The 25,849-nt window shown below is 40.7% G+C and overlaps 1 protein-coding gene across 1 annotated transcript in view; it reads left to right on the top strand.

The window, feature by feature from the left end:
* The window catches only part of MPPED2 (metallophosphoesterase domain containing 2), a 205,191-nt gene that overhangs the window by 171,076 nt on the left and 8,266 nt on the right, over positions 1-25,849 (top strand). The window contains exon 5 of the mRNA XM_036762297.1: positions 25,070-25,185. Coding sequence (XP_036618192.1) covers positions 25,070-25,185 — 116 coding nt within the window. The remainder of the gene's footprint in view (positions 1-25,069; positions 25,186-25,849) is intronic.

Genomic DNA, 25,849 nt, shown 5'->3' with positions numbered 1-25,849 from the left:
AACATTCCTTTTCTGCTCACCTTGGCCTTGACCTTCTCATCCCGTTGATCTCTGCCTCCTCAGAGCTCTTCTTGCTCCCCGGGTAGTATGGCAGTTGTGTTTATAAAGTGTATTTTCTGGGGCCGGTATAGTGTTGGGTGTCATGGTAGGGTTAAGACTAGAGTCCCTGTCCTCAGGGAGCTGTTGGTCAGATAATATAAATGTCTTTCTCAAGGCCACAAAGTCAGTTACTAGCAGAGCCTAGACTTAAAACTAGAGAGGAAAGATGTGTACACGTGGAACAATATCAAAAGATATCGATCATACAAACCTGTGGGGAATTCTATAGTTGTTTTGGGGGACTGAGAGTTTAAATGAACTTCTCTGGGTCAGCTCCACTCTGTATGTATCATGTACCATATGTACTTACTTATATACATTGCTCTCTCATTAGAGTATAAGCTCTTTGAGTTTCAGGGACTGTTTTCATCATTCTTTGTTTTCCCTGCACTTAGTATAGTGCCTGGCACACAGCCAGTGTTTAATAAATGCTTATTGACTGACTGATCTAAGACTTTTAAGAAGAAGTATCAATCTGCATTGGAGTCAGGAAGATCTGGGTTCAAATCTTAGCTCAGATACTAGGTGAATGACACTGTGATTAACCTTTTTGGGACCCAGCTTCCTTATCTGTAAATTGAGGATGTTGGACTTGATGACCTCTAAGGCCCTTTCTGCTTCTAAATCTATGATCCTGATATGTATTATGTCACAGATATCTTCCCCATTAGAATATAAGTTTGTTGGGAGGAAGAATTGTTTGTTTCTCTGTCCTTGTATCCCCAGTACTTAGTTCTTGGCACATAGGTGCTTAAATGCTGATTGGTTAAATGAGATATACATTTGGGAAAACAGCAGAAGAAAAGCAAAGAGATCTTTCTGAAATTACCAAAAGCATGGTAACAAAATGTTTGGTCAGATTCCTTTTAAAGAGAAGAAAAGATGACTGAAGGGCAGGATCATTGGAAGAATTTTAGAACAATACAGCTGTGGAAGGATGCAGTGGACTGCCCCAATAAGTTAGTGAGTTCCCAGCCATTCAGAGTCTTGTGGCAGACTGTATTTATACAGGAAGCTGTAGAAGGGTTTTGGGTGAAGGGAAGAGCAGATGACCTTTGAGGTAACTTCCAGCTCTCAGATTGTATCATTGAAGAGCTTTGGAAATAGATGTAGCGTTTTTCTCAAGAGCAACTCCAAAGACCCAGGCAGCAGGGTCTCAGTAGCCACCACTGACCCTGACAGGGGAAAGACTCAAATCCCCAGTTGGCCTTTGACTGCGGCAGCCTACTTGAAAGTCAGAGTCAGAATACTGACTGTGAAAAAAGCCGGAATGGATAGCAATTGAATTCAACTCAATATAAGAGTCACTTAAACCTCTTTGGACTCAGTTTCCTCTTCTGTGAGATGAGTGACCTAGATCAGATGAGCTCTAAGATTTTATAGATTTAAATCCCATGGTCTCCTATCAGGACATTTTTTTGTCATGTATTGGCTCTGATCACTGTAAGCATTTGTTGTTTGTTCAGTCATTTCAGTCATGTCTGACTCTCCATAACCCCATTTGGGGTTTTCTTGGCAAAGATACTACAGTAGTTTGCCATTTCTTTTTCCAGCTCATTTTGCAGATGTGGAAACTGAGGCAAACAGTAACATGAATACTAGCCCTGCATCGCATAGCTAATAAGTGTCTGAGGCCAAATTTGAATTCAGAACGATGAGTCTTCTGACTCCAGGCCTGGCACACTATCCACTGTGCCACCTAGCTGCATTTATTGAGCACCTACTGTGTGCCAGGCACTCACTAGGCACTAGTGTCCTAGAGAAGAAGACAAAACAATTCTTGACCTTACAGAGCTTATACATTGTTGAAGAGTAAACAAAGTGAACACAGATAAATAAATATCAATTGTATCTAAAATAAATACATAGTAATTTTTTGGTGAGCTATAGTGTTAAAAATGGGGGAATCAGGAAAGTAGAATATTAAAATGAAGCCAAGGAAGTAAAGATAAAACAAGTCCAGAATTGTGACTCAATCCATTTGTTACAGTTTTTGATTGGGTCTCAGCTCTACGAGTCTGGGTCCTCACAGGGTAGCAATGTGATGACAATATCCATTAAAGTTAATTTCCTGGTAGAGGCCATTTAAAATCTGATTGTTGTTTTAATTTGTTTCACTGCTAATTTCCATCAGCTTAAATAGAGGAAGCATTCCATACTTTTCATGGAGGACATCCTGGGTGATCTGTGAAGGATGTTCTCAGCACCAGCTCTGATTTTTCGAGACTTCCTAAGATCCTTCCCTTAGTACCAGACGGGACCCTCAGGAAGCTCAGGTCTAGACCCCTCAATTTCCAGATGTAGAAACTGAGGCCCACAGAGATTAAACAACCTACCCAAGGTTACACTAGAAGTTAGTGGCAGAACTGGCATTTGAACCCAAGTCCTCGCTATAAGGGCAGCATATAGGACTGTATCTATAACAGAAGTGATTATCTTGAAGTTCTGTGTGTACAGCTAGTTATTAGCATATAAATCTCATTTTGCCGACTGCAAGGGCTCAAGTGGTCTCTATTGACTTTTGTACGTGTGTGGGGGACAGTGGGGTGGGGGGGGAGGGGATTCTAGTCCATCTCCTTCAGTTTGCTGATGAGGAAACTGAAGGTTAGAGAATTTAAATGACTTGGCCATGGCCGCACCATTATTACAGAGACAGAATTTGAACCCTGATCCTTTAACTCCAAATGCAGCATTATTTTCACTGCGCCATCCTGCCTCAAAATTATGTGGTTGATTATATAAGCACGTTTACAAAATTATCAACTATCTACCTAACTATCTCTATCATTTAGCTATTTATTAACTATCAGTCTATCTGTCCATCTGTCAGCTAGCTATTTATATATTTAATATCAATCTATTCATTTGTCTCATAATCTGTTTATCAACTATCCATACCTCTCTATAGCCACCATCTATGTTTATCAGCCCTATTTATCTGGGCAGCTAGATGGCATAGTGGAGAGACTGCTGGGCCTGGAGTCAGGAACACTCATTTTTGTGGGTTTCAATATGGCCTCGGACACTTACTAGCTGAGAAGGAGATACACAGTTATGAGTATGGCCAATTGAGGAATTTGTTTGGCTTAATTATGTATATTTATTATAAGTTTCCCTGTTTGGAGGGTAGGAAGGTAGAGTGGGGAGAAAAGAAAGTAAATGCTCATGGGGCAAGAGAAAAAGGAGCTAAATAAAGATAGATACTGTGTTTTTCAAATACTGTCGCTTACCAGTGATTTCTGAAATTTTCCCTTTTCTGTTTATGAAAAGTTTGAGGGCCATCTTTTGTTTTCCTTCTTGATTTTTTTCTGCTTAGCCGAAGTGTCAAGAAACAACATATGATTTGCATTTTGGCCAGATTTCTATTAAAGGGATCTGACACAGTGACTGGATGCCATTGTCCTTGGTCTGTTACTAGACTGAGGATATATATTGGTGAAAAATAGTGACTTCCGGGCTCTCTAGCTTCTCAAATACCAGTGAGCTAAGGTTTCAATTTTCTTCATGAAAAGAAGTTGAAGTCAAAGGTCATTTGGTAACCTGGGTGATCTCTGCCATTTTAAAGAAAAAGCTGGACTAGGACTGAGAAGAGGCAAAGGAGGGCAAGCTGAAGTTCCCCATTTATCTGTAGGTCAGACTTCTGGCAGCCTCCCCTCTAGAATATAGCTGTGAAGGGAAAAGTAAGCAAACAGGGGCTCTGATGTGCTAATATAGCTATCAAGGGGCCTTAAACAAAATCTCACAGACAGGTCCATGAAAAAGATTCTCAGACTCTTAGAACCTTATTAACTTTTCTTTTGCACGCAGTTCTAATAATCTTGATGATCTCCTTTTCAAAAGAGGTAGTATGGAAGAGTGGAGAGAATACTGGACCTGGAGTCCGGAAGGCTTGATTTCAAAACCCTACCTCTGACTCTAGCTATGAGACTACACCCCTCTGAGCCCCTGGAGACTCTTCAAGACTAATCTACTGAGTTATGCATGGGCTGCCATCTGTTATGATAGAGAAAGAAAGCATAGATTCTTGACACATTGCAAGCCTGTTTTCCAAGGCCTTAGCTAACTAAAAGATGGTAGGGGGTTGTTGGAGAGACATGAAAACAGCAAGAGACAAAGTTGGTAGTCTGATATAGTTTAGTTTTTGATGTCTTTATGTATTTATCTACCTACCTATCATCTATTTATCAATTGTCAATTACCTATCATCTATCTATTTATCAACTATCTACCTACCTATCTCTATATTGTAGCTATTTATCTATCAACTGTTTATATATCCATCTATCTACCTATCTCTATCATTTATTTATATATTAACTATCTTCCTTTCTCTATCATCTATGTTTATCTATCAGTTATCTACTTATCACCTACCAATGTATTTATCAACTTCCTATCTACCTATCTCTATCACCTAGTTACTTAGCTATCAACTCTGTCAACCCATCTATATACCTATCATCTATTTATTTAGTATCTACTTATCTATCTGTCTCTCCATCTATCTGTCTATCCACCCCATTTGTTTCTTTAAGCTCTCCCACAAATAAAAAAAATATTGCTTACTGTATCTTCAAGATCTAAGTGCAATATTATGGAAAAAGGTTACAAACATGTATGTATATATGTGCGTATATATGTGTATATATATGAAAACACAGTGGTCAGAAGCCATTTAGTGCAGGAGCAAGCATCACAGCTTAAGTCAGTCTTCCAACTCGAAGGTCAATGAAGTCAAGATTTACTTCTCAGGGCTGCAGGGTTGTCTTGGAGCCAGCTGGTACTGACTTGCCAGAGCTGATTGTTAAATTTTCATTGTGAGCATTTACATTTCAGAAACTGACAAATGCTAAAAATTGGAGCTTGATTTGTTGTTTTGTTGATTGTTACTCCAGACTTAAGAAAGTGAAAGAGAAAATCTTAATAATTCAAACCAAATTCGTCTGTACAATTTTTTCTTTAAAATTTCTATCTCCACATGGCTATTTTCCAAGTCAAAAAGAGCAGTTCCGAAAGGGGAATCCTCCAAAATGTTAGACTCTGTGGGCAGCCTCTGAAGGGGAACATCCTCATTTGACCCTTTGGAGCTCTGGTCCATTTTTTAAAAGCGTGTCCTTACTTTTTAGCCATGTACTCTGTGGCTATGTGAACCCGGGTTCCTCAGGATGACTGATTTAGAGCTAGAAGGCACCACAAAGACCATGTTGCCTAACTCTTATATTCGAGAAGAGGAAACTGAGGATCTAAGAGGTTAAATGACTTGTGTGAGAACTAAGATTCGAACCCAGGCCTCTCATTCCGGAGTCTGGCCTTTCCCTCGTGAACAAGAGTGAGAGAAAACTAGCTCTGATCCACACTGAAGAGCCAATGCGAGCTCCTTTTATTCAGCTTTGCTCTTTATAAAAAAATGAAAACAATACAGAAACAGGCAAAGCCCTTTTTATTTTTAGCAGACACCTCCAGAAAACAGTGAATAATGTTCTATTTATAAAACATAGTGTCTGTTTTCCTGCAAACTTGCCCAGTAATAAGAAAGGAAGAACAGTGTTCAAAAGCAGGAGCAGTGTTGGCAGATTAAATGTTTTTCAAAGATTTCCTGGAGGCATCAATAGCTCTTTAAGAAATAACAACAAAGGAGTGGGTGGGGATCACTTTTTGTTTCGGTGGAGTGGGAAGTTCACCTCGAACTGGATAGACCGGGCCCCAGATTCCACCTTGGTGTGGATTAGACCCAGAAGAGGAAGCTTCTGCAGAGGGATTGAGGTCAGGATTCCAAAGGCAAATTTTGAAAGAGCTGTGTGGCTGAATTACAGGCTTGCCCTTTGTACCATATTCCCGTTTCATTTTTCGCCCCAGTATCACCTGCGGGTTTTTAGAAACTCATTCATTAGTAAGAAATTTACTTTATTATTTCTAGTAATAGGGATAGGGGCTGGACCTGGGATTTTACTAATATAGGGAATTCCTTTGTGAGCAAACTCCCTCTGCCAATAGAAGTTGACAGGTTTTCAATTTACAGTCAGTCTTAGACCTGAGGCATTGAGAGCTTAAGTGACTTGCCTAGAGTCTGGCAGTCAGTATATATGTCAAAGGCAGGACTGGACACCAGGCCATCCAGCTCTCTGTCCACTCTAACATGATGCTTCTTAATTACTATTCCTAGGAATAAGAATAAATGGAATGAGTTCATTCAGTTTGTACTAAGGTACTTGGAGCCTAGAAGTGTGGGTTTTCCCACTGTTAGGATATGACGGTAAAAGTAATAGCTCATATTACCTGTCTATCTGTCTTCTATCTCACAGTGTATATGATGTACATATGTGTAAAGAGACAAGGGGAGAGAGCGGGGGTGGGGGAGGGGAGAGAAAAGGAGAGGGGGCAGAGAGAAGAGAGAGAGGGAGAGGGAAATGGAAGAGAGAGAGGGAGAGGGGAAAAGACAGAGGGAAAAAGGGAGAAAGGGAGAGGGGAGGGAGAGAGAGAAGGAGGAGGAGGAGAAGGAGGGGGAGAGAGAGAGAAAGAAAGAGAGAGAGAAAGTGAGAGAGAGAGAGAGAAAGAGAGTGAGAGAGAGAGAGAAAGAGAGAGAAAGGGAGAGAGAAGGAGAGAGAGAGAGGGAGAGAGGGAGGGAGAGAGAGAACACTAAAGGGGTACCTAGAGAACTAAGAGGTTAAGTGAAGTACTCCAAGAAGCAGCTTGGTGTGGGGCAAAGAGCAGTGAATTTAGAGGCAGAAAACCTGTGTTCAAACCCTGGCTTTGCTGCTTATTGCCTATATGTCTTTTGCAAGTCCTTTCACCTCTGAATACCTTTTCCTCATGTGTAAAATAAGTGGGGTTGAGCTAGAGGATCTGTGAGGTCCTTCCACCCCTGAATTTGTGATCTCATGAGTATGTGTAGTTTGTATTGTAGTTCTTTGGGTTCATGTTTCATCCCCCTTATTAAATTGTAAGCCCCTTGAGGGCAGGGCCAGTGTTGGGTGTTTTTTCCTTTCTGTCTCTGAACCATTTATTTTGCCCTTTATTGTGTTTTGCATTTTTTTTAATTTAACTGGGTTTTTTTTTTCATTTCTCTATCTGGCTATTTACTTAACTGAGATTTCCATTTTATTTTAATTTATTTAGCTGTTTTTATTTTTATTTGTATATTTGCCTGATTTTAAAAATTTTACTTCTTCATCTATTTTTCATTTTGTTAGTTTTTATTTAAATGTTTCCTGTGTGTCTGCCTTACCTCCCCAACCATATTATAAATTCCTTGAGGGTACAAACTATGTCTTAGACTTCTGTGTAGTACCATAGTACCTGGGTCAGTGCTGGCCACAGAGTGGGTCTTCGATAATTATTTGAGGGTCATAGAATCTTAAATTTAGAACTGGACCTTAGAGGCCAGAGAGTCCAGCCTCCTTATATCATAGATAAGAAAGTCTAGGCTCCAAGGGCCACGCAGGAAGCACATGGCAGAAGCAGGATTCCTTCCCCTGTCGTGCCTCCAAAGCCAGTGCTTTTCCCACTAAACCCGAATAAAACTGAAGATTCATGTTTGTCCAATGTCGAGTGAATGAATGAATGATAAGTGTAATTGCCAGGCATTATATTAAGTCCAGGGATATAAATATAAAAAGTGAGACAGTCCCTGGCCTCAGGGATCTTATAGTTTACTCTTAGAAAAATGATTGATTCAAAATGCATAATGAGACATACATTTTTGGACAGGATCCATGTGGAAATTCGTTTTGATTGACTATGCAAATGTATTATGAGTTTTGCTTTTCATTTAAATTAGTGAAGTGGGAAAAAGAAAACAAATGCTTGTTCATTGAAAATAAAATTTTAAAATATTGAGTTATACTCTGGAGTCTAATGACGTGGAGTTACGGATAAATTAGTTTCTTTAATTTTCTTTTTTTCTTTTTACTTATTTTTATTCATTTATTTTTAATGGGGGAAAGGTAGGGCAACTGGGCTAAGAGACTTGCCCAGAGTCACATAGCTAGTAAGTGTGTCAAGTGTCTGAGGTCAAATTTGAACTCAGGTCCTCCTGACTCCGGAGCTGGTGCTCTACTCACTGTGCCACCTAGCTACCCTCTATTTTTTTTTCTTTTAGGCTTAGCGTGCTGTAGGGCTAAACTTGGCTAGACCACAAAACCCCACTTCTGATATTTGGTAGCTTTGTGACTTTGTGCAAGTCATTTTCCTCAGGCAATTCCATAGGGCTCATCTAAGACACCATAGACAGGCTTAGATCTCAAACTCCTCATCTTTGCTCTGAAATACAGAAAACAACTTAAACAGTGTAAAATATTTATTTTCTCTTGTGTATGGACTGTCAATCACAGATTCCTTTCTCTACTGAAATTGGCTGTATTGGACATAGTCACCTAGATTTGAAGCGTTCCTTAAGCCAGTGTTAATACCTTGATTTTTTTTTCTTCCTGATCTACTTGGCCCTTCTTCTGAGTCTTCATTGAATCATGTTCAGCTCATTTTGGACAGTTGTAGGATCATAGAATATTGGAAGGGACCTTAGAGGCTATCTGGTCCAGCCATCCAGAAACCCCCTGCATGGCATTAACAGCTACTTAATCAGCATATTTGGCCAAAGGGTGGGACGACAATCTGGAAATCAAATTTCTCATAATCTGAACTCTAGCACTGACTGCTTTGTGTTGTGGCATCTAACCCCGGAATGCCTTAAATCTCACTTTGAGGAATAAAGACACGAAAGATTTAGCAGCGATGTAAGGAAGATAAACTAGGGACTGTCCACTATGGTAGCAGAGAGCAGTGTGATATAGTGAAAAACAAAGAGACTCGGGTTCTTATTATCTACAAGTATGTCTTCTAGTCTCCTTCTAGACTACATGTCAGAGGCCATGTCTTAGATAAACCTTGATTCTCCTCTTTGCATCTAAATTTTATATTATGATGTTCTGCATGCAGCAAGAGCTTCATAAATGCTTGTCTGAAGCACTGGAAACTGAGTAGATGCCCATTGTTTGAGGATCAGTAAAGCAAGCGGGGTACAAAAAAAATGTAAAGGAATATTTGTGCATTGTAAGAAATGATGACTAGGAAGAAAAAAGAGAAGCAGAGGAAGATTAAATGAAGCGAGCAGGATCAGGAAAATAGTGTACACAATAACAATGTAGATGAAAAGGATAGCAAAAAGAAAGAGAGAGAGAAAGAAAAAGAAAGGAAGGGATAAAAGAAAGAAAAGAAGAAAGGAAGGAAAAAGAGAAAGAAAGAAAAGGAAGGAGGGAAAGAGAAAGAAGGAAAAGAAGAAAGGAAGGGAAAAGACAAAGGGAGAAAAGAAGAAAGGAAGGAAGGAAAGAAGGAAAAAAGAAAGGAAGGAAGGAAGGAAAAAAGAAAGAAAAGAATTAAGGAAGGAAGGAAGAACGAAAGAAAGACAACTGTGAAATTGTGATGACTGAGGTAGGCCCCAGTAAAGAGATATGAGAATGCACCTCCCTTTCTTTGCAGAGGTGAGGATTATGAGTATGGAAGACTTCGTATAATGTCATACTTGGTTGCTTTTGTTGGTCAATTTTACTGAACGCTTTTTCTTTCTTTTTTATTCTTTGTCATAAAGGATGGGTCTTTTGGGAGATAGAGGATAAATATATTGGGAAATGTAGTTAATATTATAAAAACAAAATATGTCAAAATACATGTTCTGAGGCAAATTCCCACCACCACATGCATAGACCACCTAGAGTATTAGCAGCCAGCTGCTACTAATGAGTACTTTCAAATACATTCGACTCTCAGTTATCCACATGTAGATTGTTTGCTTTGGGCATCCTGGGGTCATCGGTTTAGAGCTAGAAGTTAACTTTGAGATCATCAAAGCCAACTCCTTCATTTTACAGAGGAAGATACTAGGTCAGAGAGGTTAGGTAACTTTACACAGGGTCAAACAGCTAGGAAGGATTTGCCAAACAATTTGAACCAAAGTCTCTCTACTCACTGCAGCATGTTATCTTGGATAATTCAGACAGTTTTGATGCCAGTGCAGCATTAATCCAGGCTGCCTTTCCCTATTTCCCTGTTGATAAAGGTTTGGAAAAGCAAGATAATTTTAACATTAACCCAAATAAACCGTAATTAATTAAGAAGGAAAATCTACCACAAAACAAAACAAACAACAGAAACACAACATTCATAAACAAAAGAAAGTGGATTTTGGCTTATCTGTCATTTAGGACTATGGGCTCCCTCAATCACATGGATAATTAAGAGAGTTAGCTACCTAATAAGCAGCCTGAGATTTAGGGAATTCAGGTCCCCACCTCTCTGACACCTCATTTACATCAGCAAGTACTATGATTGAGTTTAGGAGACACTGGTTGGCTCCTTCTGCCTTCCCAGAGGGACTTGTAAACAGCCCCATGAGACCAAGAAGGGAATGCCAGGTGTACTTTTACAAGTACCTGGTGGCACCTTCCTCCCCCTTAACCTGTTGTGCCTCACAGCCTCACCAGGCACAAAGGGAAGTTCTGAGATCTTCTGGAGTGTCACTGGACATACCATGAAAATGTCCATTCTGAGGGCCGTTCTCTGCTTTGTGACTCTGAATCGATCTTGACATATTCTCGATCTCACCGGATCCAACAGGAACCAGGTTACAAGGAATTATTGTCTAGACTTAAGTCTAGGGATAATAGCCGAGGCAAGTCATCTCTTAAAACATCTGGCCTCGGTTTGTGTAGAAAGCATCACATACCCATTTCCCCAGCACCTGTTTCCGTGTTTTCTAACCCTGATCTTCTCAATCTCCACCTTTATTTCCTGGGTAAAAGCCCTGCTTATTCTGCTGTCCTAAAAGGTGTGTGTGTGTGTGTATGTGTGTGTGTGTGTGTGTGTGAGTGCGTGAGAGAGAGAGAGAGGGAGGGAGGGAGGGGGAGATAGAGAGAGAGAGAGAGAGAGAGAGAGAGAGAGAGAGAGAGAGAGAGAAAGTTTGGGTATTACTTAGAAAAGCATTTTAGAATATCCTCAACATTTGTTTTCCCTGTTCAAACCCCACCATGTGTGGTTGCTCAGTATTTACACTATCTCAGGAAGGCATCTTTTGTGGCCCAGCCTCTAATTCTCTCAGACTGCAAAGGAAACCACTTCATCTCTAGATACCTAGAAGCTTCCTGTGTTTGCTTAAAGTGCCCACCGACATAGGGGTCTGGCCATTATTATCGCTGCCACATAAATGTTCCTTTTCATGATGGACATTCAGCATTTCCCCCACTGCTACCCTGTGGGAAGGAAATGGATTGAGAATTTTCTATTTCCTCTTATTTATTTACAGCATTAAAGGCAGGTATACCAGTTTAGGAGGGTTGGGTAAGATATTGTAATGTTATTTTTTAATAATTCAGGACATACCAAATTCAAAAACAGGTCGTAGTTTGTTTTTCATCTCGGTTCCCGGCATTGCCTGCCAATGTACACCTTTCCCTCCAGTAGCAAGACAGAAAACCAATGATCATGGGAAGTGAATGCCTGATTAAACATATAGTGTTGGAGAATAGGATTTAGATCTTTTGAATCATGACTTAAAATATAGGAATGATGAGTTCTTGATCAGGGGTGGAGTGCCTATATGAAGGGCTAGACATAGAAATAGATATAGATACAGATACACACACACATATTTACCCAGTCTTAAAATCTAATCAAATGGCCTTTAAACTTAAAGGAAGCAACTACTTATTACTCTCTATTGACCAAACTAGGTACCATAGAGAGGAGTTAAGGTGATGAAGAAAAAATAGCAGGAGATCGGTAAGAAAGTCATGGGAGATAAAATCCCCAAAAGGCATCAGCAATAAAATCCATTTCTTGAGATGTTGTCTATATAAAGATACACAGAGCTTTGATAAGAAGCTAAGTGTAGTCAGAAGAAAGAGAGCCAATTCCATAAAGAACTGAGTCTTCAGATCCCACTTCTCAGACTTTCTATCTGTGTGTTCTTAAGCAAGTCACTTGTCCCAGATGAGCCTCAGTTTTCTTCTCTCTAACATGAAGGGGTTGGACTAAATGCCATTTGAGGTTCCTTCTGGCTCTAAATCCATGCTCCTGTGACCCATGAACCTAATACAAGCAGATAAATTAGATTTCATCACCAACATTAGCACTTGGTTGGGCTGAGACCCATAACTAGTGCGTACTCTAGAAGGGTATAGTTCAAAAGAAATGGAATAAGTAAAAGTGGTAATGGGATCATCTAACATTGAATATTAAGAATTGATGCTTGAGGGAATACGGGAAGTAGAGTAGGGGAACAGAGTGGAGAGAATTTGTTTAATTTCATTAGAGTATGCTATAGACCACCCAGACAGAAAGAAGAAACAGATATAGAGTTTGGGAAATAGATCATAGCCTGGCAAGGGAGCATGATATGATAGATAATGACAGGAAACTTCAATTATCCAGACATTTACTGGAGCTTTGTCTACCCCCCAAAAAAGAGCAGATAACAAATTCTTGACTGGCCTTGATACGTATCGGTTGCTGAAATGGAAATGATGGAAACATTAAAGAAAGCAACCACTCCATCTTAGAATTTGTAAAAGAAGAGGAACAAAAAATACAGTGTTGTGTGTCACTTGGACTAGATTTTAGGAAAGATTTCAAAGATGAGATTAGATTTAGATTTCAAAGAGTTCAGAGAAAGGATAGGTAGATTCCTATGGCTTAAAATTCTACAAGGGAATTCAGCTCAGAAAAAGAGGGAAGCTCAACACTGAAAAATAATTATGAGAAGCTTCAAAAAAGAATTGTCTAAAAAGATAGCTGTGGATGCAAATAGAATTTCATCAGGCAGCTTGGATTTTAAAAACAAGAACAGGTAATATGTGCTGTAGTCTTGTAAGAATAGTGTGATATCAAGAGAATTCTCTATGTCTAGACAATGTTCATGGCACCCTAGTTTCTGGGACCAAACGTGTGCTTAATAACTGAGGAATGGCTGAACAAAGTATGCTCTATGTGTGTAATGAAGTATTGCTACACCTTAAGGAGTGATGAGGGTGAAGAATTAAGAGAAGCATCAGAAGAATTAAACAGAGTAGACAAAGAGACAAAAGAGTGCTATACATAATGACCAGAGCAATGTAAATAAATGAAGATATGCAGAAAAGCAATAGAAGTCTGGTCAACCATGACAGTCAATGTCAGCACTAAGATGGAAAAGATCAAAGGACACATCTCCTTTTTGGTTAAAAATCGATAGCTTATTTGGGGGAAGCGGCTTCTCTGACCCAACAAAATATATCAATATGGTAAACAGAACAAAACAAAAACAAACAAAAAGATCTCCTGGGATTGTAGAAGTTCAAAAAAAGCTGAAGCTGAGGAGGAAAATGAGGACTTACAGGAAAGTTCCTTTCATTCTAGAGCTGGAAAGAACCTCAGTAGGCATCTATGTTTTGTTTCTTTTTAACCTGTATTGGAGAAGTTGGGGAGTCAAAGAAGGAATGAGGCCACTCTTGTTGAATAGTGTCAGAAAAGATAATGGGAGAGATAGATAGAATGTCCTCTTTTTGTTTCTCTTTTATCTGCTAAGGAGAATAATCTTTGTACTGGAAAGTGAAGGGGGATGAAACCTGATGGCTAATGGGGAGCTGATTTCAAGATAACTAGAGACCTAATAAGAGGATGCCCAGCTGTTACTAGATTCAGATATATCCCACTATACTGAAAGAATTGGCAGTATGATTGCTGATCCCCTATCTTTAAAAACAAAACAAAACTCTCATTTGGCTCTACCACCCCCTTCAAGCTCTCATCTCTTATCCCTCCTTCCCTTTTTGATAAACCTGTTGAATGCCTCAGCCCCAAAGAGTTAGTGGTTTAATGTCAACTGGAAAAGTGGCCCATTTGAGTAACTCATGAAGTCTCTTCCATTTCTGAGATTCCATGATTCTAGAACTGCTCTTTGGCCATGATGGCCTCTACAAGACAAGGACTCCCCCTGTGAAGAAGGATAAAAAGAGGAGGAGGAGGAGGAGGAGGAGAAGGAAGTAGTAGTAGTAGTAGTAGTAGTGGTAGTAGTAGTAGTAGTAGTAGTAGAAGAAGAAGAATCATCATCATCATCATCTTGAGGTCACATCACAGTTCCATCTGGTACTTTCTCACTTGAGATGCTCTCATCAGGCTTATTTCAGGCCCTGAACAATTTCTCTGTGAATCATCCATTACATTCTGTAGGTGGCATTGTGGATAGAGTATTGAACGTGGGAGTCAGAACAATCTGAATTCAAATCCTTCCTCAGACATTCGCTACCTGTGTGACCCTGTACAAGTCACTTAACCTGTCTCAGACTCCGTTTCCTGCTCTGTAAAATGTGTGTGTCTGCATATAGTAGTAGCAGCTATCTCTCAGGGTGGCTGCGAGGATCAGTTGAGATAATGTATGTAAAGTACTTTGCAAACCTTAAAATGATATATAAATACTAGCTCTTCCCATCATCTTTGTTATCATTATTATTATGCCCAGTTATGGTACATTTCACAGTAGACTGTCCTTTGTTAAAAACAGCAATGATTTTTATCCAGTGTATAGACAAATTAAAAACCTATATGCTATAGTGTCATGGAGTAGGGAAGGGGCTGACTGTGCAGCTGGTGAGAGAGAAACCTCCAATGCCCTTTGGAAGCAGGTGGGCTTGTAAAGGTGGTTTCATTGGGCCAGTTTTCCAGGCAGCTTGCAGAGAGACTGTACATTTTATCCCAAAGATCAGATCTTCCGCTCTCTTGCTGTTGTGGCATTTGGCATGTATGTCATTTGGCTGGGCTAGGCACGGATATGCTCTGTAGGCTAATATAAGACCCCTTTAATTGCACAGAGAAATCACTTTCAGCTTGCTCTGTCCAGGGATCTGTGGCGACCATGCCAGTATTCTCAAGCAGCATCAAGAGCTACGAAACAGAACTAGCAATGGGAAGGGGGGGTCAGGTGTCTGCCTTTCATCTGGATGCTCTGTATGACACATCTGGAACCCGTGTAACTGATTCCTAACTGACAGGGAAGCTTTGCAGCCATGGGAGGGTTGAGCTGTCAAGTGAGGCAGAGATCAAGAATTATTGTGATGTTTTCATGGCAGGAGAAAGACGCTCTGAAGTGCTGTGTGATTTTAAGCAGTGGTAGTTAAATTAGGTTCTCTTGGACCCGGCATGATCTACAGTATGAGAGAGCCCATGGCTTTGTGTGTGCTTTGCATGAAGGAGATTAAAGCTTAGAATTGGGGCCACCATCTAGGGGAAAATATGCCGTTAAAATGTGTTTCTCCTTCTCTAGTCTGTATCTGTGCTTAGATGCCGGCAGCAGAGATAGTGGTAATTGGTGGTTTAGAGAGTTTTTTCTGTGAACCTTTTTCTAATGCTCCCCTCCCCGTTATCGGCATTACAGTACCAAAGTAACCCATTGCTCTGGGTACCCAGTTGAAGATTTTGTCAAACTCCAACCACTGGCACTACCTGGCTAAGTAACCTTGACTAACAGCTTTGACATACCACCGAATTGTCTGTGCAAGATGGATTGAGCGCTTTAAAAAAAATTTTTTTTGATTCCATGCAGCAGAGCACTGAGGAAATTTCTTTTAATAAGTAATCAGCCCAAGTAAAATGTGTACTATCTGCCTGACGAGTTACCATTTCCCTGTACCCTGGGGATTTTTCAAAAGCGTAATATTAGCAGGGTCAGAATCATAAAATCCCCTGCTTGGAAGGCTCTGGTAGGAGTGAACTTGAGGGCTGTGTCTGTGTTGTTGACCGACACAGGCCTAGTCAAGATTTACCCTTACACAAAGAATCCTGGCTCCCCCTTTGTTTAGCACAGCACCCATCTAAAGTTTCATGGGGTGGGGGCAGGCAGTAGGCATCTATTCACCTGTCCACCCCTTGAATTTATAGTGCATCCACTGTGTTCTGCCTCCACCATAGCACAGTGTACTGCAAACACAGATGACCTTTACCAATGATTTCGTCTAAACCCGCCTCCTTATAGAAAACCTGCTTTTTTATTAACATTGTTAGGCACAAGTCCTCTCCAGGTTATTCGCCTCTGCCCCTTTGTCTGAAATTTGAGACTGTGAAGGCCAAGACATTCTAAGCACAGTTAGCAAAGGCTGAGCATCTCCAGGATTCAACGTTCAGTTTGACTGACTTCTTTAGAAATATTTCCTTTTCAGCTCTGAATTTCTCAAGGCCATTGGATTTTTCATGTTTTCTTCTGAGGTGAGAACTCCCTGTGTGTTAGAGGACATGTTTCAGGCAAGTTTTGGCCCACTGGCAACAGGGAAGATTATGAAACATTTTCTTCCAAGTTGGTTCCCATGTGGAATTTGTTAGTCACAGCTAATTATTAAGGCTTTGGAGAAAGGCGATGACATTGTTAGCTTTGATTTTACCCCTCCTCCTTCCCACCCTCCCCAACCCTATCCCCCACCCCCCTCTGTTAGAGAACAAAGCATATTGTAGACCCGGGGAAGTTGGTTATGTTCGTGTTCTCCAGTGAACTCATGGTGAGATCACTGTTACGGTTTCATGTTTCTAGTTGAAATTGTGGTATTGTCCCTGTAGTACTCTTGGTATTAGAAACCCAACTGGGTAAAGACCTATTAAATGACGATGACACATTCCATCTCTACAGTGCACACATGTTCCCCCTCTACTGTCCACTCCCATCGCCGGCCCTTCCTCCACCCTGTACTACAGAATTTTACTCACTTCCTGGGAACTTGGGTCATTCAGTCTCAGCATTTAACCAGGAGCACTGCCAGAAGAGGTCGGGGGGAGAAGGGGGGAACCTGTGGCCTCGAGGCCACGTGTAGCCCTCTGGGTCCTCGAGTGCTGCCCTGGTGTCAGTCAAAAGGCCACACAATATGAAGACCCAGAGGCCCTTGAGGCTGCAGGTTCCCAACCTCTGGAACAGTTGCTCTGAAAAAGACCTGGTGGTTTTCATGGACTTCAAGTTTGACAGGAGTCAACATGTGGATAGCCAGAGAAGTTAGCGTGGCTTTAGTGCACACTAATAAAGGTATAATATCCAGGACTAGGGGGGCGAGAGTAGTGACACGCCCATTGTACTCGGCTCTGGTCAAGCTATGTCATTTCTCATAGCAACATTTTGGGAAAGTCATTTTTAAGTTGGAAAGTGTCCAAAGGAGATAACCAACATGGTGAAGGATCTTGGGTTTATATCATACAAAGATTATCTAAAGGAACCGGAGATTTTTAACATTAGAGAAGATTTCAGAGGGACATCAGCACTATCTTCAAGTGTGTGAAGGGCTGCTACATGGGAAATACTAGGTTTGTTCCCTTTGTCCTCAGTTGATACAACTAAGAGTGAGGCAAGAAGGAAATATCAGCTTGATTTGAGAAAACGCTTCTAGATGATTTGGTCTATCCAAAGGTGACATGGGCTGCCCCAGGAAGTGTCAGATCCCCCCTCGCTAGAGGTCTCCAAGCAAAGACCAGATGAGCCCTTCTCACATCCATTCTTCAGGGCAGATTGCTCTAGGTCACGTTAGAAGTTGGTTTGGAAACTTCTTAGATTCCTTCTGTTTCTGGCGTCCTGTTCTTCTGTGATGGATAAACTTCAAAGAAGCTATTTCAGAAAGGGACCTTCAACACCTGAAAGTCCAATCCTCTGGTTTTATAGGAGCAGTATGGTATAATAGAAAGTACCGCAGCTCCAGAGTTAGAGTCTTGACACAACCTCTGTGACATTGACAAGATCACTTAATCTTCCTGGGCTTGTTTCTTCCTCTATCAAATGGAGGAATTGAACTCAACAGCCTCCGAGGTCTCTCTTCAATCGATCATTCGACATTTATTAAGTGCCTACTATGTGCCAGGCTTTTTCAGCTCTAGAGATATGATCCTGTGAGGACATCAAGTGACTTTCTCAAAGTCATACAAGCAGTACGTAGTTGCATCACAGCCACAGGTCGTCCATGCAGCTCCTTGTCACTTCTTCACTGCTGTCTCCCGTCTCCCTTAGTGACCTCAACCCAGGTCATACCTTAGCTTACAATCAGTTTTTGGCATCATTGGGACTAGAACCCAGGTAGCCTCCAGCCTGGTCAAGTGCTTTTTCCTCTGCCCCAAGGCCATTGTCTCCAAAGCAAGGCCCTGCCAGAGAATGCCTGAAGAAACTCCACATCTGTCTTAAGGAAATGAAAAACCACATTAGAAGTACCACGAAAATAGTACTAAAAGTAACTTGGTTTTGTTTCAGATACTTGATATTCAAACATAAGCAAGCCATGAAAGTTTGATTCCAGAATACAATTAGAACTAAAAATAAATTCACATCTCCACCTTTTCCTCTCTCTCTCTCACTGTCTCTGTCTCTGTCTCTCTCTGTCTTTCTCTTTCCTTCTCTCTTTTTCTCTCTCTTTCAATATCTCTCTCTCCTTTTCTCCTCCTCTTTGTCTGTTTCTCTCTTCTCTCTCCCCTTTCTCTCTCTCCTCTCTCTGTCTCTGTCTCTCTCCATCTCTCATCTGTGTCTCTCTGTCTCTCCCTCCCTCTCCTTTCCTCCACTTTTCTCTCTGTCTCTCTCTCTCTCTCCCTTTCTTTTTTCTTTCCCTCCTTCCTCCCTCCTCTCTCTGTCTTTGCATGTCTCTCTCTGTCTCTCTGTCTCTGTCTACCTTATCTCTCTCTCTCCCTCCCTCCCTTTCTTTTTCTTTCCCTCCTTCCTTCTCCCTCTCTCTGTCTGTTTCTATCATCTCTCTCTTCTTCCCTCCTTTCTCTCTGTGTCTGTCTCTCTCTCTGTCTCTGTCTATCCGTCTGTCTCTCTTGCACATGTGCATGTATTATCACATGTGTTTTGGTGATAATAAAAGCCAGAACCTTCTAAACTCTATCTAACTTGGAAACTTCTGGATTTTGTCACAAGCTTAATGTTAGCCAAACGTAATTTGGGTCTCTGCAGCCTGATGTCTTATTTGAATCTTTTATGGAAAGCTCATAATGGAGAGCACTCTAGGGAGCAAGGCTGCATGTTTCTAAAAGACCCTTATTTTAACAATGGTGAGGTAGGACTACAAAGGGCCTGTTTGTGTCCCCACTGGTCCCCAAGAGATACCACAAGTATCCAAAGGCCGGCTTTGACCCTGGCTGGAATGTTGGGAATTTTTCATTTGTTTTCCCAGAGCTGGTATTTAATAAATGGGGGAAACTCTTGGTATGGAAACTACTTCTACTAATACTTCTTAAATGATCTGCCCAAAGTCACGCAGCCAATATGTGTCAGAGGAGAGGCTTGAACCCAGGTCTTCCTGAAAACAGCATATCATATCATTCTGCGTCCCTGTGGTATGTTTATGATAGAAATAATCAGAGAAAGGCTTCTCATTCATACTAATTTTTTTGGAATCCTCTATGCCCTTTCTAGGAAAGACCTTTTAACACATGAGGCTGGTTTTTTTTTTCAGTGAATTCAGCAAGCATCTTTTAAGTGCTACTCTGTGCATTGTACATTTTTAAAATCACAAAACACAGATATTTCTTCTGATTTTTATTTGCCCTTCTCTAAAATATGAAATGCATTTTGGTTGGGTCCTAGACTTGTTTTATTTTCTAATATCAGATGCTAGAATCAGGCAATTGAGGTGAAGAGAAGGTAGACCAAACTGGGGAAGTCCTTGATTTATATTATATTGTAAAAAGACATGTTGACCATTGAGGTAAATAGGCAATAGACAATAGGACCAGATGATTAAATGAGGCCCTGGATTACAGGAGGATCTACAGTTTGATCAAAAGACTTGACTTTGAAAGCAACATTTGATAGATAAGGAAACTGAGGTGAACAGGGTTAAATGATTTGCCCAGGGTCACACAGCTAGGACTGCCTGAGGTCAGATTTGAACTCAGGAAGATGAGTCTTCCTGACTCCAGGGCCAGCAATCTCTCTACCATGTCACCTCATCATCCCCTCTCATGATATATGCTGATCTAAACCCAATTCTGTCAAAGTTTTACAGGAATCCTTGTCAAACAGATCTTTCCCCAGTGATTTCCCTTTGATTTATCAAACACTGAAAGAAATCATCATTTCAAGAAGAAGGCAGTGCTCCAGTGGAAAGAGCGCTGTATTTTTATGTCAGGAAACCTAGACCCAACCTCTGCCACACAGTGGGAGAGAATGTGAGCTTCCCAAGGGCAGTGACTGTTTGATTGGAATCGTTATATCCCCAGTTTCCAAAACAGAGTGGGCATTGAAGAGGTCCTTGTAGACCCTGGACAATGTATTTATTTACCTACCTGAGCTCATCTATAAAATGGGAAGGATGACCTACCAGAGGTGAGGAATCTGCAGCCTCGAGGCCACATGTGGCCCTCTAGGTCCTCAAGTGTAGCCCTTTGACTGACTCCAAACTTCATGATTGTTCTGTTGAGGACTTAGAGGGCCACATGTGGCCTCGAGGCTGCAGATTCCCCACACCTGAGTAGCAGATCTCTTCAGCTGTGATTTGATGAAGAAAACCAAAAGAGCTTCACCTGGCTGTATTTACAAAGTAGTATATCTTTCCATCTAGTGCAGCAAGATGGGATTTTGATTCAGCAGATATTTATCATGTGGTCAAAAGGTCAGCCTCAGCCAGCAGATAATAACTTGCTTTCAAGCCTCTGACTCTAGTGTGGCTTAAAACACTTTGGATCCAATTTGGAAAAAAAACAAAACAAAACATAATTGTCTCTAGAGTAGCTGTGTTTGTAGTGTTGGCCATCTTCCACCCATTAGGGCCATATATCTAAAATCAGGAGTACTGCAGATTCATTCTTACTAGGGGGTTCTAAAAAAATTCAAGTAGTAATATCTAGCTATATAGAAATAGACATAGAGATATCCATTTATATCTACATACTGATCTGTCTCATGCATCTGTCTTTTATATACTTCCTTCCTTCCTTTTTCTTCCTTTTTCTTCCTTCCTTCCTTTCTTTTTTCTTTCTTTTGCCTTCCTTCCTTCCTTCCTTCCTTCCTTCCTTCCTTCCTTCCTTCCTTCCTTCCTTCCTTCCTTTCTTCCTTTCTTTCTTTCCTTCCTTCCTTCCTTCCTTCCTTCTTCTTTCCCTCCCTCGTTCCTTTCCTTCCTTCCTTCCTTCCTTCCTTCTTTCTTTCTTTCTTTCTTTCTTTCTTTCATTCTTCTTTCTTTCTTTCTTTCCATTATTCATCACCAAACTGTGAAGATGAAGCTATCAACTAAGACAAATAGATACCCCCTAAGAGCTCCTGAGCCTTGGATCCTCTGTCCTGTCAGAGGACAGCTATAAGGGGTGATCATGCCCTACAATGAGTGGTACTTGGTAAAGAAGTGTGTTTGTATTTGCTTATGCTATTGAAAGGATTTGAATATTTCATCGAACACTTTATTTTCCAGTGGAGCTTTCAGAAACAAGCAACTAAATGAATTTACAGTAAAATTAAAAAGATGCTAGCAATTTGGAGCCTGAATTTAAATTCAGAGTCATGGATTGCTAAACATAATGGGCCATATATAGTAATGATGGGATTTTATTCGGCACTACCAGAAACCATGTGTCTAAGAAGTTTCCCCTAGCATTTTAAAAAGATGTGAACTAAGCCCATTAATGTGAGTAATTGGATTCCTTGAGCTTCACCAAAACCTTATACGTATATGCCAGTCTCACTGCCTCGTAATGAGAGGAAGGGAACCCTAAAATTTGGTGATTCAGCAAATCAAATAGTACTTAAGTGAGTTTTTTGAAAGCTGTCTTCTATAAACAAAGATGATTACCATCGTTGCAAATACAAGAAAGAAATTTTAAAGGTGAAATTTTTTAGATGTCAAAATGAAATATGCTAATTTCTGATCCTTTTCATGGCCTACCCTCCCACTTTAGAATATAAGCTCCTTGACGGGAAAGTCTGCTTTATTTTCCTCTTTGAATTCCCAGAATTTAGTATAATGCTTTGTACATAGTGCTCCTGCCTTGCTCGTAGTAAAATGACTGCTGAATTGAAGTGAACTGAACTGCATTAGCAGGCTTCATCCTTGGAATCACAGATTTGAATTAGAAGTCATCCAATTCTACCTACTCATTTTACAAATGAGGAAATTAAGGCCCGAAGAGATTAATGACATGCCCGAGGACATGTGGGTAGTGAGTTGACAAAGCTGGCATTCAAACTCTGGTCCTTTGACTCCAAATATACCACTTTTTCTACTGCACTGTGTTGTCTGTTTTTATAATTAACCCTGCCCAAGGATGTACTTGATGAACTTTGAGGGAGAGAACATGTGTTCTAGTCTTAGCTTTTATATTACGTTGGAGTGATTGGAGGGTTGGTTCATGGGTCACTTCTGTGTTGTACAGAGTAGCCATGTTACTATATGCCGGTTACCCAGCTGGCATTTTCAGTGTGTCAAATTCAATCTCTTCTCGGTCAAAAAAGATGGTTTCAAATAGTATTTCAAAGAAACCTGGTCTATGGAATCAGGAAAAGACTGAGAAACTCTTCAAGTTTCTATGCCAATCCAAACCAGTAGGCATTTATTAGACGCCTGCTATGAACAAAGGCATTGTGATAGGTGTCAAAGACAGCATGGAAAATGGCTCCTGCCCTCAAACTGCATAAGATCTTCTGGAGGGATTAGTAGGTATACAAATAAACACAAGGAAGTGGGCACGTGCACTCACAATATGTGTATATGAGGATCGATGTGTATAGATATGTGCATATCCGCATGTATATCTCAATTATTGAGATATACATATTTATACATACGTATAGATGTGTAATATACATATAGATATGCATATAGATAAGAATGAAAAGGAATGCTTGTCATATTTCCCAAATGGAAAACAGGAAGGATAGTGAATAGAGCTCTGGATTTGGAAAGAAGAAGTCTTAGGTTCAGATCCTGCCTTAGATAGTTATTGACTGTGTGACCCTGGGCAAATCACTTACCTTCTGTGGACCTGAGTTTCCCCATCTGTAAAACAAAGGTGTTAGAGAAGATGGCCACTAAAGTCACTTTTAGCTCTAAATCTACAATCTATGATAAGGCAAGGGTACTAGTTGCTACATAGGGCTGTGTGTACCTATTCTTGTATGTGTATATATTCACACACACACATATATTATATATATATATATATATATTTGCATATATAAACTTTAAGTAAATTGGGGTCCCTTTCCTCATGAAACTTTTAGTCTAGTCATTATAATACACAATATGGCAAACGTATCTCAAATCCAGGGCCAGGCGAGGTCATAGAACTATAGATTGAGAGCTAGAAGACTTTAGAAGTCAACTCATCCAATGCCCTCATTTTATTAATGGCCGGCAGAAACCGATGCTCAGAGAAAGGGAAGAAAGTAAGTTGCCCAAAGGAGAAAGGAAATGATGCTTAGGGTTAGGTGGCAGACCTCTTTCTTGGTAGCTTTTAGAGGGGTCCATGTTAGGAACGCACCCACTGTTTCTTGGTTTCTTCCCCTCCCCGCCACCTCTGGCATCTCCTCCCCTTCCTCCTGTGTCTCTTCTTGCAGGACCAACTGCTTACTGGGTATCTCCAAATGGATGTCCATAGTAGATGTAATGGCATTAATTTTACTTTCCCCTAAACTCATCCATCTTTCAGACTTCCCTATTTCTGTTGAAGAAAATGCCATTTTCCTAGCCACCAAGGTTTTTACAATCTCAGAATTATTTCAGTTCACCTCTCTCCCTCATCTCCCTTCCCTCCAAACATCTATTCAATTACCAGACCTTATCAGGTCTTCCGCCACAACATCTGACACACCTGTCCCCTTCTTTACATGTTCCAAGCCTCTTGGAATGGCTTCCTAGTTTGTTTCCCTGATTTCTTGTCTTTCCCCTTCCCACTCCCTCCTTCAGACAGCTGCCAAATAGGTATTTCAAGAATGTAGAACTGATGAGGGCATTCCCATACTCAAAAATCTTCAAGGGCTTCTTAGAACCTGTAGGATAAAATATATCCTCTGCCTGGTATTTACATTTTTCTGTGATCTGACTTGTTTTCTAGACTTATTTCCCATTATTACCCTTCATGCACTCTCTGCTCCAGCAAAAAGTGACTCTTTCCCCACATGACATCTCTCCTCCTGCCTCTGTACCCATTTGCACCAGTGGTCCTTCATGTCTGACATGAACTTCCATCTCTTTGAATTTCTAGCTTCCTTCAAAACAAAATTCACATGGCACTTGCTATCCAATGCCTTTCCACATTGCCCAATTAATTGGTTTTCTGCCTCTTAGAACTATGCTGCATTTTTTTGTATGTACTTTATATTTAATGACTTGTGATGTATTGGATCCCCCAAATAGAATTTGAGCTCCTCGGAGGCAGGGAGTATTGGATTTTTGTCTTTGTATTCTAGTGCCTAGCACAGTCCTGGCACATGGTAAAAGCTTTATGCTTGTCTACCGAATTGTACTGAGTTGAGTTGAGTTCTTCCCTCACTTTCATTTTGCCCAGGCTCCACATTATTCCAAATTTCCTATCTGCTGAACCTTGTGTTCACCAAAGCAGTCCTTCTAACAAAAGCAACTGCCACAAGGGCATTTTCTGGATCCCTATCAGAATTTTGCCAGGAATAATTGCTGGTGAGGAGGTCGAGGGCTTACTTTAGCACTCTTCCTCTAAATTAATGGTGGAACTGTTCCAGATCTGAGCCAGAAATCCAAGTGGCTCTGATATCTGTGTATGTCCAAAGTATTGCTCCGTTTATGTTTATGATGTTCCTTTCTCAGTTGATACTGCCCCTTTGCACTGAATGATCTGCAGCCCACATGTTCACATTTAAATGTCTTGGTTTGAGGGCAGCCAAAAGAAAGGGACCCTCTGCAAGAGACGACTCTTCCAAAGAGAAGAAAAAGAAATGCAAACTGCTGGAGGGAATGGGCAAGTCAAAAATTCTGAAACTATGAAACATTGCTCTGTGGGCCTGATGCCATTTGCATTATTTTTCCCAAAGGACGCCGTGGTTTAATGGATGGGGCTTTAACCTACCCAGAGGTCAGTCTTTGCTGGACAAGTGGAACCTCATCCCAGAGGGAATTGATATACTAATGACACATGGCCCTCCTCTTGGTAAGTGAAGCAAGGGGCATCATTTTTATCGCCGTGGATATTTTTTGTTCAGGAGGAATGAATAATGCTTTCAGGGGCATAATCATTTTCCTCTAGCCAAAAAGAAAAAAAAGAGGGAATATGGGAGGGAGGTGGAAAGCAATGTCTTCAAAGAAGCCCAGTATGATAATTAGACTTAGCAGTTCTGCTGGGCTTCCAGGTGTTCTTGAAATTAAATTTTTTGATTTATTGGAGTCGAGGAAAATCAAATGAGTATATAGCACCACAGTCTTTTGAGCCAGATAATTTATTTTAAGAACAGTATTCACCTCACTGGGAAGGAGGGGGAAGCACACCGTATACCCCATCTCGGAGGCTTTAGGAATGACCATGAAATGATTGGAGCTTTTATTCAGACTTCATTTCCCTTTTTATCAACTAGTTGGAATAAGGGAGGAGTCTCTTTTTAAGTTCGACACTTGAGCTTATTATTTGGGGAGAAAGTGCTTCCTCTCCTGCTCTAAAATACACACACTGAAATTAAGCAAAATTGAAGATGTCCAGTGAGCCGTTATAATTAAAGGTGACTTGCAGGTGTTTATACTGGAGATTCTGGGTCTGATTTGAGATTTTCATTACCAGTAGAGTCAGTGCTGTGATAAGAAACCAAAAAAAAAAACCCACT

The sequence above is a fragment of the Trichosurus vulpecula genome, chromosome 6 (assembly GCF_011100635.1).
Source record: "Trichosurus vulpecula isolate mTriVul1 chromosome 6, mTriVul1.pri, whole genome shotgun sequence".
Classification (NCBI taxonomy): domain Eukaryota; kingdom Metazoa; phylum Chordata; class Mammalia; order Diprotodontia; family Phalangeridae; genus Trichosurus; species Trichosurus vulpecula.
Note: the sequence above shows the minus strand (reverse complement) of the source record. Positions and strands in the feature narration are given on the sequence as shown.